Source organism: Chrysochloris asiatica, unplaced genomic scaffold (assembly GCF_000296735.1).
Source record: "Chrysochloris asiatica unplaced genomic scaffold, ChrAsi1.0 scaffold00048, whole genome shotgun sequence".
In the NCBI taxonomy this organism is placed as follows: domain Eukaryota; kingdom Metazoa; phylum Chordata; class Mammalia; order Afrosoricida; family Chrysochloridae; genus Chrysochloris; species Chrysochloris asiatica.
In genome coordinates this window covers 6,370,980-6,386,856 of record NW_006408566.1, presented here as the reverse complement: position 1 = coordinate 6,386,856, position 15,877 = coordinate 6,370,980, and the positions used below count along the sequence as shown (strand labels likewise).

Sequence of the window (15,877 nt, the reverse complement as noted above, 5' to 3'; positions counted from 1 at the left end):
GTTGGCCATGTGTAGTTTAGTCAACTAGGATTATTCACATTAATCTAGTACTGACTAAGTGCAAATTGGTCGGAGAGGATCTTTACTTTCATTAACTCAAGGAAGAGAAGCCATTAATCATGGAATTTGGCTTTGAAGATTCTTACCACAAGCCATCGGTCTCAATGGGCAAGTTCAAGATTTAACTCTAGACTGCCTCTTTTCTCCCAGGGGGTAGTTTAATAAACCAAAGAATTTTTGTGCCTTGTAACATAACCTTGGAGTAAAAGCCAAACATTGTGGGAACTTACAGGGTGTCACATAGTCTCTAGTACACTACTCTTAGGCCTATACATAAGTGAAAACACCAAATATGGCTGGTCCCCCCAATAAATCTCCAACTTCCCAGGCTGCTCTCTCCTGTACTTTGACAGACAAAACTGCATTGAAGAGGGTTTCCAAGAATCAGGGTAAGTCGTGGTTTCTGATAAACCAGTGTAACATGCCAGGGCCCTGAGGTATAGAAGCCTGTCATGTGCATTTAGTGAAATTATAACTACTCATGTAATCCTCTTAAATGTGGAAAGGTGACAGACTTGCTGTGGAACCTTACTGCCAAGAAGCAGTTCAGTCTCTGAAGGAGCACTAGCCCATTCATTACCTTTAAATACATCAAGAGGCCTATCATAATTGAGAAATTCCACAACACAAATCTCTAATGCCAAATCTCCCTCCATGCGGCTGGAAAAGAATCACTAAAATACCTCTCCATGTGGAGTCCTGGTGTGGCGCTGTGGGCTAATGTGTTAGACTGCAAAGTTGTTTGAACTGCAACGTTGATGGTTCAAGCTCACCAGCTTCTCCTTGGAAACCCTATACAGGGTCACTATGGGTCAGAATCAACTTGATGTTACTTAACAACAAGGTGGATTAAGCATTGGGTTGCCAACCACAAGTTTTGTGGTGGTTCAAACCCACCAGCTGCTCCTAAGGAGAAAGATGAGACTACTCCCATAAAGACTGACAGTCTCGGAAATGATACAAGGTCACTGTAAGTCAGTTAAGTTTCTGATAGTATGTTATACCTTTCCATTACACCCAGACAAACGGCTAAGGCTATGGCAGATTACATTCAGAGAGAGGTGCATTATCAACTGAGGCCGGTTCAGAAGGTGGATGACGGTTTCAGGTTAGAGTAATGTCTCCTCCATGTTGGGTCAGCAAAGCCTGTTCTTTTAAACAACCACTTCCCTCTCTGAAAGAGCTCAGGCAAACTCAGCTAGTGTTACCATTCCTTCAGTCACCTCAGATTAATGAATTAAATGGCATTTATTAGTATGTCCTCTACTGTCTCTGAATCTTGTTTCTCACAGGAACAAGAATAACCATTTGATACAACTGGAATTTTCTTCCACTGGATTTTCTCAAGTCAGATGATACTAGAAAAACTCAAAGAAGGACCTAAGACCTCTTATATGGACCTTGTCCCAGTGGAGTTGGTCACGGCATGCACTGTTGAACACAGCACCCTGAGCCAGGCTTTAATAAATACAAACCAAAATTGGGAGAAACACTAATGTGAAAATGACCTCAATATAATTTTTCATTAAATAGAAAAAAAGTTAAAACCTTTCGGTTGTTCCTTTGAAGACAGTGAAATATCAAATGTTTAGATAATGTTCAGTGGATTCAAAACCCAGTGAATAGAAGCTAGTACGTGTACCTGTGCAAAGGTACTTAAGTTCTGGTATACTGACAACGCAACTGGCCTGAGCAAACACATTCATTCCTAGTGTGAGATGAGGCCCAGCATTGTGTTTGACTTAACATCCCCATAAAAGGCTATTCAAGCAATGCCCATTCACTGCTGCTCTTCTGACAGCAGCATTGGACTTAAGCCAAATGCACATTTAATGAACCTAGGGGTCTAGGATGTAAGTGGGTGGGACAAATGAGACTACCCAAAGGAGAGAGGTATGTGCTGAGGTCAAATGAAGATGATGGCTTCAACAATAACACTGCCAGACAAAGTCCAAGACTTGCCAACCCAAAAACCGATAAATTTGGAAATTTGGGAGCTAGACATATTGATGCAAAGAGACAGAGACAGTAGCAACCCACAGGAGGGAAACAAGAGGTAATCAAGGTGGTCACCTTGCCTAACTGCCATTCTCATTCAGAAAAGGAGCCAAATTAGTTTCCAAAATGCAGCTTTACACATACATTTCATCTCAGATTGTTGCACTAAATCCAAATTGCTGTGGAATAGGCAGGGCAGGCATGGGCTCCTAAGCCTAGCTAAAATCTAAAACCAAATCTCTGTTTTAGAGTGGATTCCAACTCATAGGGACCATAAACAGGGTTTCTAAGACTCAATCTTTATGGGCACAGACGACCTCATTGTTCTCCTGAGGTCTGAACTGCCAACTTGTGGTTAGCAGTCCGATGCTTATTCCATAGTGTCACCAGTGTTCCTTACAGATTTATATTTCTGAGAGCTGAAACAACTTGCTCATAGTCACAGTATCTGAATTGACTAACAGTGCTCCAATTTACCCATAGTCACTACAGGAGTGAAATGTTTCAACCGCCTAAATATATATATATTATTCCCAGCACTTAGTATAAATGCCTGGCAAATATTACATACTCAATACGTTTCAGATGAATACATGAGTCAGATGGACGAATAAATTAATAATTAAGACCCACTTGCTCCATCCTTCACGATTCCCATCCTACACAACAAAGAGGGAGCAATGTATCTTCGAGGAATGCATTTCTGCTCATCTCATAAGTCCTTAAGGAAGCACACATGGAAACCAATACACTTCAAAGCCCCACAAAGATTTGCGAAGTGCTGAAGTTGTCACCTCATGCAAATGCAGGGATGATATCCTTAGGAAGAAAATGCAATCATAAGAAATAAAATTCAAAGAGAAATTTCAGCTATCCAGCTGCATTTCCAGTAGAATGCAGGTTGACCTGCCTCCACTCCAGACACCTGCAATAATGATTTGAGTGATGAGGCTTCTGGGGAAGCACTTCACATATGCAGCTCTCAGGGTTACCTGGACGTCAACCTATGGAATAAAAGATACTCAAAACACTGATGTTTCACTGTTGGCATAGAAGAAAAAATAAATTAAAACGCCCAGTATATTTTCCAGTCAGATATAAATTAATTCAAACAGCATACTTAAAATAGAGTCAATTATACATTTCTCTCATCATAAAAATTTTAAAGGCAGCAATCAATCCTCAGATTGTACAAGTGCAAAAGAAGTGTATTCTCTCCATAATCACGACACCTCACTATCTGCGTATGAAGTGTCAGTGTTCCAAGTTGATCAAGAAACTTGGGCCTCCTTAAGTTTAAGCAGTCCTCTGGTCATACTGCTCCTTTTCCTTTAATGTCCAGCTTGTTACTGGCCTCTGACTGCTTGCTCAGCTGCTCTTCAGAAAACGTGATATAGGAATACACCAGGCTTCCAGCAATGCTGCAAAACAGAAAACCACCTTCAGGCAGGAAGAGAGGAAGGAAGGAAAGATGAATGTGGGGGAGGCCGGTACAAGGTTTGGGAATACCTTTAGATGCCATGTTCTGTTGTTAAATGCCGTCAAGTCGATTCCGACTCACAGTGACCCTTTATAAGGTTTCCAAGAAGCGGCTGGTGGGTTTGAACCACTGACCTCTAAGCAGTCCAGCGCTTATCCTACAGTGCCATAGCAGGACTCCAGGATAAACCATACTTACATAAAATTAAAAACAAGCATTTTCAATCACCAAACTAGCAAAGACACCCTCGTCCCCCTGACTCCTTGGTATATCCAGTGCTGCTGTTATTTTAGGGAAAAGAATGTTAACAGATATACTTGCTAGCTGAAGTACTAATTGAATACAAACTTTTTGGAAGGCGATTTGGTGAAAAAAAAAAGCCATTAAATTTTGTTTATCCTTTGACCTAGCAACCTACTTTATAGATGTAGACGAATTCTATATATCTTTACAGTCTTAACTACAAAGTGTTTATTGCAAAAAATAAAATGGCAAAAAAAAAAAAAAGGAAAGGATAAATTTCACACAGTGGAGGATTACGTAAGTTCACACGATGGAATACTATGCAGCCATTAAAAACAATACAAAATGAAAACAGGCTATGACATGTCAAATAAACTTAAAATCTCCTAAACCATGAAGTATTGTCTAGTCCCATTTTACTTAAACAAGCATGTACCTCAATATGCATCAAAAAGGACAAAGGTCTGGAAGGAATACTCCAAAAATATTGACAGTGGTCATATTTAGATGTTGAGGTTATCAGTAATTTTTTTGTAGTTTTGGAATTGTCAAAAGGCACTGAAAAAGCATTCAAGACTAATAAAGATCATTTTAAATAAGAATGGGAAACACTCCAATAGTAAGTAAATATGCAGACCCTGGGAAATTCTCAGAGCTACTTTCTCCTTGGAGTCCTGGGGGACTGATGTCTCTATGGCCCATCTCATTTCACAACCTCCACTCCAACCACACTGGTCTTCGGGCTGAGTTAGGCATACTCCCACTTTAGGGCCCCTCCACCAGAAATCAGTGTGACTCTTACTCAATTCCTTTATGTTTTTACACAAAAGGTAATCTTCCAGTAATCATCCCACACTACTTCCTATTCTCTTTTTCCCTACTTATCATCACTGTAGGACGATCACTGGACTGCTAACCACAAGGTGGGAGGTTCAAACCCACCAGTTGCTCCTCAGAAACCCTATACAGGGTTGCTAGGAGTAGGAACTGACTTGATAGCACTTTACAACAACAAATGAGTCAGAACTGATTTGATGACACTCAACAACAACAACGTTGCTGTTGTTAGGTGCCATCGAGTTGATAACGACTCATAGCGACCCTATGTACAACAGAATGAAACAATGACCGGTCCTTGGCTAACCTCACTATCATTGCCACACTTGAACCCACTGATGCTGCCACTTGGCCAATCCATCTCACTGGGGGTCTTCCTCTTTTTCTCTAACCCTCCACCTTACCAAACATGACATCCTTCTCCAGTGACTGGTCCCTCATATTTAAAGTAAATAAGTGTTCACGTTATTTAAAAATAAATGTACTTTAGTCACAGAAGTTTGATCAGGATGTGAACCATTCTATCTGCCCAGAAGGTGTCCCAGGAGTAAATTTGGAAAAATAATTCAGAAAAAAGTAAAAGGCTCTCAAATCCTGTTATGGAGTGTTTTGGAACTCAAAATCCTTGACATGAGTATTATTTGCTTTACTAAAAGGTATGAGTCAGGCAAACACTTTATTTAAGATTCAAATTCTGGTAAAGCCCAGGTACACATATTAAAGACTGAGCTAGGGAAAAAAGAAAAAAGGGAGATGCTCTTACACGTTTGGAACAGCTCTTTTTCTTCTTTCTTAATACTTCTAATACTATTCCTCAACTTTACGCGGAGTCTAAACTATGTAAAGCATTTCCATCAAATTCTTCTCTTTCTCTAAGCTCCTTATTTTCTACGTCTTTAAAAAAAATTGTGGGGGGGAGGAGTTTAGTAAAAGCTAAAAGGAGAAACATATTTTATGTGTTATCCACACTTGAATAAAGCTTCTTCAAGTATATCTGCAAAATAACCTCATGCTTACTGACCTTGATACATGACCATGACCTTTTCCAGGACATCCTGGGATAAATCAAGAGAAGCTTAGTCAACCATGGGATCTTATAGGTAAGAAAACTGAGGTCATGAAAGTGAATTACGGACAGCTCTGGCAGTCCTTGGTGTGGCGCTATAGGATAAGCACTGGACTGAAAGGTCATTTGAATAGCAAGGTCAGTAGTTCAAACTCACAAGTCACTCCTCAGAAATCCTATACAGGGTTATTATGAATTGGAATTGACTCAACAGCACTTAACATGGCTGTCCTAGAGTATCTGAATTCCAGCTGAAAGGTTGGTGATTTAAATCCATCTAGAAGAAAGAATTCCTGGTGTGGTGCTGCAGGATAAGCACTGGACTGTAAGGTCCCTTAGAACCACAAAGCCAGCAGTTCAAACCCATGAGCTGCTCCAAGGAAACCCTATACAGGGCTGCTATGAGTCGGAATCGATTCAATAGCATTTAACAACAAAAGGTGCCTTGGAAGACTGGCTTGGCAATCTACTTCCAAAAAATCAGCCAGAGAAAACCCTATGGGTCATAGTTCTACTCTGACACATATAAGGCTGCCACTGGAATCAACTCCATGGGAAACTGGTACTGATTTAGTAGCAGTATCAGCAACAGAATACACCTTTTCTATTATATTCCATCTTGTCCAGTGCTCTTCTGCCATAATTGTAATATAATCAAGGAGCTAGCTAACCTCTCTACTACATTCAATACAGAAGTACAGTTATTCCACTAAAATGCCAGTTGTATACTATAAATAGCCTGGTAGGTATTATTGTTGATGCTATGTCGTTAAGTTGGTTCCAATTCATAACAACCCTGAATAGGGTTTTGAGGAGTGGCTGGTGAATTTGAATCACCAATCTTGGGGTTCAAACCAATCTTGCAGTCCAATGCTTATCCTATAGCACAAGTCAGGACTCTGGTACCACAGCAAGAGCAAACAACAAAAAACAAAATGCAACAAATTTCCGAGTGTACAGGGGAAGGTAGAGTCCCCATTGAATAGTTTCCATCTTGTCTAGATGGGTCTGGTGAAAGGAGATGGCAATTAAGATTCAATAGTAATCGTTATCATGACTAATTGTGACTGTCACAACTGCAAAGGTAGAAGTTTTGTTAACAAAAAGGGGGGAGTAGTTAATATTACTACCTGACAACAACAACAACAATAACACCTGACAACAAGAAGTTAATATTACAGTCCAGGAACAGAGGACCCTAGGACCATTAAGAGAGAAGAGTGGAATGTAGATCCTATCCAGAGAGGCAACAACACCAGAGATGGACGTAGAGATGAGGACATAGAGAGAGCAGCTGAGGACTCTAGACTCATGGAAAGAGAAATGCTGTATGTTGGCGGCCTGGAGGCAGGCTCTCAGAATGTGCCCTTTGCTTGTTTAAATGATTATATTCCTGAGTGTTTTTGTGTATAGCCTCAAAACAAAACAAAACAAAAACCCAGAGGGAATAGAAGCAAATACTACTGAATGATGATGCAGGGAGGGGAATGAAATCATTACAATGAAACAGTGAGTATAAAACTGATGTTCTTCCCTGTAAACTATCACTCAATTCACAATAAAAACGTAGAAATAAATAAAATAAATAAAACAGTAAAAACAAACATATCAAATTTCCTTCTCTCTCTCTCACTGAGAGAACCATGAGTCAAAGACAAAGTTACCTAAGGAGAAGACTAACCAGAAAAGAGGCTACTAGTATAGAAAATGTGACCTGGACAAAATGGTGGAATTTTGTCTGACCTGGACAAAATGGTGGAATTATTCAAGAGACAAATCAAAATTGCAACAAAGAAATGACACATACTTATAAGGAAGTAGGCAAAGGAGTTCTAAACAGTTAAATCATGGACTCAGGTGGCCAGGTAGAGGTTGATGTTAGATGCCATCGAATCAACTCAGACCAGTAACAATCCTAAGCACAACATAATAAAGCACTGTCCTATCCTGCATCTTCCTCACAACCATCGTTAGTATTTGAGCACAGTTTTACGTGTATGCGATATTGATGGCATTATTCTATGATTTCCAAATTTTGTAAAGTAATCATTGTTTGGAATGGGCACAAATATGGCTCTCGTCCAGTCTGTTAGCCAGGTAACGGTCTTCCAAATTTCTTGCCATAGATTAGTGAATGCTTCCAGTGCTGTATCAGTTTGTTGAAGCATTTCCATTGGTATTCTATCAATTCCTACAATCTTGTTTTTTGCTAACGCTTTCAGTACAGCTTGGACTTCTTCCTTATCATATGCTATGTCCTGAAATGGTTGAATGCCAACTAATTCTTTTTGGTACACTGAGTCTTTGTATTCCTTTCAGATTCTTTTGATGTCTCCAATATCATTCAACATTTTGTCTATAGAATTTAAAATTACAAGTTAAAGTTTGCATTTTTTCTTAATTTTTTTCATAAATGTTGAACGTGCTCTTCCCTTTTGGTTTTCTAACTCTAGGTCTTCGCACATTTCATTGTAATACTTGACCTTGTCTCCTCAAGCTGCCATTTGAAATTTTCTGTTCAGGTCTTTAACCTCATTTCTTCCATTCGCTTTTAGCACCTGTACATTGAAAAGCATGTTTTAGCGTTTTCTGAAATCTACTTTGGTATTTTATTTTCTGTCTTTTTAATGACCTGTAGCTTTTTTAAGAGACCTGGTGTGGCACTGTGAGTAAATGTGCTAGACTGCAAAGTCAGTTTGAACTACAAAGTCGGCAGTTCAAGCTCACCAGCTGCTCTTTGGAAATCCTATTCAGGGTCACTATGGGTCAGCACCAACTGGAAGGCACTAAATAACAACAGCTTTCTTTATGTATGATCTTCTTGATGTCATCTGACAAGTCCTTTGGTCTTCTGTCATTACTGTTCAATGCATCAAATCTGTTCTTGAGATGGTCTCTAAATTCAGGTGGGATATATTCCATGTTGTAATTTGGCTCTCATGGACTTGTTTTAATTTTCTTCAGCTTCAACATGAACTTGCATTATGTGCAACGGATGTTCTGTTCCAAAGTTAGCCCCTGGTCTTGTTTTGACTGATGACATTGAGCGTCTCCATTATCTTTTCCCAGAGATGACATCAATTTTATTCCAGTGTATTCCATCTGGTGAGGTCCTGCATATAAGTCACCTTTTATGTTGCTGAAAACAAGTGTTTGCATTGAAGAAGTCGTCAGTCTTTCAAAATTCTATCATGCCATCTCCAGCATCATTTCTATAACCAAGGTCATATTTTCTAATTATCAGTATCCCCTCTTTGTTTCCAACTTTTGCATTCTATTGCTGTTGTTAAATGCCAACGAGTCAGTTTCGACTCCTAGAGACCCTGTACAGGGGCTTCCAAGGAGTGGCTGATTTGAATTTAAACCAACGACCATGTGGTTCAAACTGACCTTGTGGTTCAGTGCATTATCAATCATACAGTGCCACACCATCACCAGTAATTATCAATGTATCTTGATTGCCATTGCATTATCAACAGACTGAAGAAGTTAGTGATGGTGGTGGTGTTGTAAAGTGCCACTGAGTCAGTTCCAACTCATAGCGGCCCTGTATAGGACTTCCAAGGAGTGGCTGGTGGGTTTGAATCGATGACCTTGAGGTTAGCAGTTGAGTGCTTACCCTACAACGCCACACAAAGATTCCTGAAGAAGTTGGTAAAATTCTTCAGTTTATCATTGGCTTTTCTGGTTGATGCATTAAGTTGAATAATAGTAGTAGTAACTAGTCCTCCTTTTGGGCATATAGGTATATATTATCCTATCACAGACACCACTGTATTTTCAAGATGGGTCTTAAAATGTTTCTAGGTTCACCGCCTCTCCTACCCACCGGATGAGCTGCAGTGGATCTGGCGCGGACCCGGAGGCGGTGCCAGCCAACGCTGGCCCCCAGGTCTAGGTTCCCACCATGCTGCCTGCTAGCAATGCAGCTAAGAACAAAGCCAGCCCCTTGGGGACCACAGGGGTACCTGGGACTGGAGCCACATCTGTGGGCACGAGACCCATGGCGGCGCAGGGCAGCTCTGGTGTCAGAGGGCGGCACTGTGGCCTCAGAAGGGGTAATGTCTAATGGAGTTTATGTACTGCAGAGCATGGCCACGGAGACGTGAAGCCAGTAATGTCCAGCATGCCTTTGGTGGACTTCCTGATGCAGCTGGAGAATTACATGCCTATGATCCCAGATGCAGTGACTGGCTACTACCTAAACCAAGCTGGTTTTGAGGCTTTGGACTCACGCATAATTAGGCTCATTTCCATAGCTGCCCAGAAATTAATCTCAGATATTGTCAACGATGCCCTACAGCACTGCAAAATGAAGGGCCCAGCCTCTGGCTGCTCCCAAAACAGGAGCCTCAGCGAGTCCAGCATCAATGTGAAGAAGCCGCACTACTGCACCTGAGCCACCCAACTTAAATGTACTTGTTTATCTCCATGTCCCCACACCAGTCTGTTTTCATAATAAACTTTATTGTGACCAAAAAAAAAAAAAAAAAGTTTCTGACAATGAATGGAACGCCATTCCTATTGTCGTTCCCAGCATAATAAGTCATATATGATTCCCTGATTCAAAATGGACACCAACATAGTACCAGTCTTAGTTATCTAACGCTGCTAGAAGAGAAATATCACAAATGATGGCTTTAATAAAAGCAATTTCTTCTCTCACGGTTTAGGAGCTAGACATCTGAATTCAGAGTACTGACTCCAGAGGTCTAGCATTCCTTAGAGAGCTCCCGGTGTCTTGGCATCAATCTCTCCCCAGATCTAAGGATCCCAGATCAAAAGGATGCACTCCCCTCTCCCAGCTCTTCTTTCTTGCTCACTTTCTTTCTCTGCTCACTTCTCTCTCCTTTTGTATTGCAAAAGGGATTGACTGGAGACACAACCTAATCCTATAGATTACAACTGGCCTCATTAATATATCAAATCAAGGCTGACCATATCAGATCATGGGGGAGGTGATCACATAATCTTAGATTTCACCATGGGGAATTTTTAGATTTTAACTGCTGAATCACTGAGAATCCTGACCCAGCCAAGTAGAAAATAAATCGTAACCATCACTGTACTTACGTTATACTTACATTGGATAGTTATTTTCTTATTATTACTGCTACTGGGTATCTATTACAAGTTGTTGTTAAATGTTGCTGAGTTGGTTCTAACTCATAGCAATCTTGTATAGGGTTTTCTGAGGAGCAGCTGGTGAGTTTGAACCATCGAGTGCTCATCCTATGGCATCACACCAAGACTCCCTATTACTGCCACACTAATACAATGATAAAATAAAAGGTTCCTGACCCACAAATAGCTGATAATCTAGAGTTGGTAATGAATACATACATGAGAAAACTTCAGAATCTGTGAAAATTATCACTTTTTTTTTAAGTTCTATTTTTTCACAGAACTTTCTGAAGCCCCCTTGTATAAAGTTAATAAGCTACATTATATTCATTCAGTTAATTACCAAATGATAACCCATTAAGCCACAACTTTCAGAATGCATTCAAGTCTGACATACTATGGAGGGTTATGTGTTGCTATGATGCTGGAAGCAATACCACCAGAATTTCAAATACCAGGATGGTTACCTAGGATGGACTGGTTTCAGTGGAGCTTCCAGACTAAGACAAAGTAAGAAAGGAAGCCTGGAAATCGACTTCTGAAAATCAGCCAATTAAAACCTGACAGATTCCTACAGTCCTAGAAATGCACTGCACAATAGCCAAAATAAATGATTCAATGGTACCAATGCTCCTGAAGATTTTGAAGAAGAATCAGGCAACATTTCTTTCTATGATACCTATGGTTGTCATGAGTCAGAGCCAATTAAAAGACAACTAACAACGTTCTGGTAGCGTAGTGCTTACGAATCGCGCTGCTAACCTCAGAGTCAGCAGTTCAAAACTACCAGCTGTTCCGCAGGAGAAAGATGAGGCTTTCCACTCCCGTAAAGATTTACAGCCTCAGAAAAACCCTGTACAGGGTTGCTATGAGTTGGAACCAACTCCACGGCACATGACAACAACATATTAAGGTGTGAGAACGCAGGCACTGGAATCCAACCCACCAGGGTTAAAAATCTTTGCACAAAACTGATTAGCTATGCGACTTTGATAAGAGTCACAAGAGGTATGAATCATCTTTCAAACAGTGCAAAGCCTTGCATACAAAAACAGCTCAAATATTTACCTTCAGAATGCATTCCAGTTACTTAACCTCTCTAAGCTACAAACTCATTTATTAAGCAGTGATAATAAAAGAAACTCACAGGAGTACTGTCACGGATTGAATCAGGCCACAATTCTCAGTAGTTTGGCAATTATCTAACTAAGAAACGGGGCGGTTCTGTAATGAACCCATGATGTGGTAAGTGAGTAAGGGCATTAAGGGTGGCATGCAATACTCTTAATCCCATCCAAACCCTTATCCAATGTTAAGGGGAGTTTCCCTGGAATGTGGCTTGTAACACTTTTTACTTATAAAAGGAGAGAAGAATGAGCAAAGAGCAGAGGGACCTACTAACACTGCAGTGCAGTGAATTAGTTCATGTGGCTCTTTTACTCCTAGTCTTTGTAAATCCCATCCATTATTTCCTGAGGAGTCTGGGTAAGAGAAGATGGGGGATGATACTAATAGGATGATAGACTCAGTTGGGAAGGACTGTTAATAGGGCTAATTGTGATTGTAAAAACTTGGAAATTAATGAGGGAATGGGTCAGTTTTGCCATCCTGTTGGGTTTTAAATGAGCCATCTCCCGAGCAGAAAAGGGGATCTCAGTACCATCAAGGAAGGTGAGTCAGGAGTGGAGCACATCCTTTGGACCCCTAGATCCCTGATCATTCAATCTCCTTGATCTGGGGGCTGAAGACTGGGACACCAGAGGAGCAGCAAGTACACCAAGAGCAGGAGACAGAGCAGCCCAAGAAACAAGTAAAGCCAGGTGCCTTCGAGCAGGAGGTTTGCATGTGGATTGGGGGCCTCCAGGCACTTAATTGGGGGAGCTAAGTTTGCTAACCCACAAAGCTAGAGATGAGAACCTTCAGGTTAAGGCTTAAAGCAGAGTGGAGTACCCTTTGGGCATTATCAGAAACTCTAAAAAACTTCTGTTAACACTACATGAGCACAGCAAAGGGTCAAGGATCAGAGAGAGACCTGCCTACTGCCATGTCTGAGAAGAGGTGTGTCTTAACCAAGGGTCTTTAGCATTTTGGATGCTGAATTTTAATCAATTAACTTTCCTAATAAAATCCCATAATCATGACTTTTGTCTCTAAATTCTACATGGCCACTGCAATGAATTATGGAACCTAGCAGGAGTGGTTCAGGAGGGAATCTTTTTGTCAAAACTGGAAAGGAAGATGGAGGATGAAGGCTTATCAGCTTCACATGAATAAGTCTTGGACGGATGTTAATTCTCTTCCTTCCCCTTTGGGAAGTGAGATGAGATCGGAATCCACCACTACATCCTTTTTTACAGCCACCAAGAAAGAACAGCTGAAGTGTGTTCTTTGGACCTGAGGCCCTGCACTGTGAAGTTCCGAGATCCAGGGAATGATTGACATCAAGACCCATGGAAACACTGACGCTAAGGAATGCTCTGGTAGTGTCTAAGTATGCAAGGACCTTTTCCCAGAGCCAGTGTTCTGGATTTGGACACCCAGCCTCCCAAATTGTGAGAGAACAGACCTGTTTGTTAAAGTCATCCACTTATGATATTTCTGTTAAAACAAGTGAAACAGGAATTAGTTCAGTGAAGAATAGCATTTTCAACAAAAAGTACTGGGACAAATGTCTCTATTTAAAAAAACAAAAGCAAAAAAAAAAAAAAGAACGTAGATTCAGACTTCATTGTTGTTGTTGTTGTTGTTAAGTGCCGTCGAGTCGGTTCCGACCCATAGCGACCCTGTACAGGGTTTCCGAGGGTGTAAATCCTTACGGGAGTAGAAAGCCTCATCTTTCTCCCGCGGAGCGGCTGGCAAAAATTAATCCAAAATGGGGCAAACACCTATTTTTAAAACCTAAAATTATAAGGGTCTTTATATTTAAATGTTGCTTTGTTTCATAAATGAATTTATTCTAATGTTTGATGGTGGTGGTGGTGGTCGTCGTATGCCGTGGAGTCGGTTCCAACTTATAGCGACCCTATAATAGGGTTTCTGAGACTGTAAATCTTTATGGGACCAGAAAGCCTATTTTTCTCTAATGAAACAGCTGGTAGTTTCGAACGGATGACCTTGAGGTTAGCAGCCGGAACCACTACATTACCAGAGCTCCTTATTTTAATCTACAGAGCATTCTAAATACTTCCAAGTACAAGTTTAGAAGGGTAACGGCTGAATGCCACAGTAAATACCTTAGAAGAGTTAGTTTGTATTGAAGCACTCCATACTCCATCCTATTCCCCATAAGGGACATCTAATAGAAATCATCACAGATTCTAATGGTGTTGTTATTTATCACCAATTCAATTCTGTGCAGCTGAAGCAGACTGCCACACATGTTTTCTGAGGCCCCTCTGGGTGCGTTCGATCCACCAAACTTTGAGCTAGAAGTTGAGTGCTTCATTACTTGTAACTCCCAGGTCCACATTTCACATTATGGCTAAGTATTTGAGATCCCTCACTGTTTGTAAATACTCAGAATTAGAAAGATTCCCTGAAGGTTATTTAGCATTTTTAAATACAAACCCCTAAACTTTTCTTCAAAATACCCTATTATTCTTTCCTAATGGCTGTAACCCACCACTCATCTATCAGTTTGCTGTACTGTGGTAGCTTGCACGTTGCTGTGATGCTGGAAGCTATGCTACCAGAATTTAAAATACCACCAGGGTACATCCATGGTGGACAGGTTTAGGCTGACCTTCCAGATTGAACCAGACTAGGAATGAAAAACTGAGTACTTCTAAATGTTTACCCACTGAAAACCTTATGAACAGCAGTGGAACACTGTCAGATAGCATGAGAACACTGAATATTAAAACATGAAGAGTAGCACCAGAATACTGTCAAATGTAGTGCTGGAATATGAGGTCCTAAGGTTGAAAAGCACTCAAATATGAATGGAAAGAGCTGCCACTTCAAAGAGTCAACTGTGATAACATGAATGGAGTAAAGCTTTCGAGACCTTCATTTGCTGATGGAGCCCAATTCAAAATGAGGAGAAACAGCTGAAAACATCCATTAAGAATCAGAACATACAATATACAAAGTACAAATCTAGGAAAATAGGAAATTGTCAAAAGTGAAATGGAACACAAAGATCAATATTCTAGACATTAGTGAGCTGAAATGGACTGGTATTGGCCATTTTGAAACTGACAATCATATGGTTTATTATGCCAGGAATAATAAATTGAAAAGGAATGAACCTCACATTCATCATCAAAAAGAACATTTCAAGACCTATCTTGACGTATAATGCCTGTGATATGATAATACCCATATGCTGACAGGCAGACTAGTTAATACCACTATTATTCAAACTTACACATCAATCATTAAAGCCAGCAGTGATGAGATTGAAGAAATCTACCAACGTCTTCAGTCTAAAATTGATGCAACATGCAATCAAGATATATTGATAATTACTGGTGATTGGGATGCAAAGGTTGGAAACAAAGGGGAAGGATCAGTCGTTGGAAAATATGGCCTTAGTGACGAAATGGTGCTGAAGGTCGTATGATAGAATTTTATAAGACCAATGACTTCTTCATGGCAAATACCTTTTTACACAACATTAAAAAAAAATTAAGCACCACTCGTCTGTCAGTTTGTCGTACTCTGGTGGCTTGTGAGTTGCTGTGATTCTGAAAGCTACGCCACCGGTATTTTAATAGCAGCAGGGTCACCAAGGTGGACAGGTTTCAAATGAGCTTCCATACAAAGAAAGACTAGGAAGGAGTGATGAACTACTTCCGAATATTTAGTCACTGAAAACCTTATGAATAGCAGAGAAACACTGTGATACAGTGCCGGAAAATGAGCCCATCAGGTTGGAAGGCACTCAAAATGCGACTGAGGAAAAGTTGTCTCCTCAAAGCAGAGTTCACCATGATGACGCGAATGGAGTAAACCCCGTGGGAGAAGAGACTGTGGGACCTTCATTTGCTGATGGGGCACAACTCAAAATGAAGAGAAACAGCTGTAAACATCCATTAAAAATAGAAACATGGAATGTACTAAGTATG

At 40.5% G+C, this 15,877-nt stretch overlaps 1 protein-coding gene and 1 pseudogene across 1 annotated transcript in view; one reads left to right on the top strand and one right to left on the bottom strand.

Moving 5' to 3' along the window:
* Nucleotides 1-3,027: 3,027 nt before the first annotated feature.
* LOC102829562 (UDP-N-acetylglucosamine/UDP-glucose/GDP-mannose transporter-like) overlaps nt 3,028-15,877 on the bottom strand; it is a 63,656-nt gene continuing 50,806 nt past the window's right edge. The window contains exon 12 of the mRNA XM_006862432.1: nt 3,028-3,479. Coding sequence (XP_006862494.1) covers nt 3,371-3,479 — 109 coding nt within the window. The 3' untranslated portion in view covers nt 3,028-3,370. The remainder of the gene's footprint in view (nt 3,480-15,877) is intronic.
* LOC102823071 lies at nt 9,517-10,083 on the top strand (annotated as a pseudogene).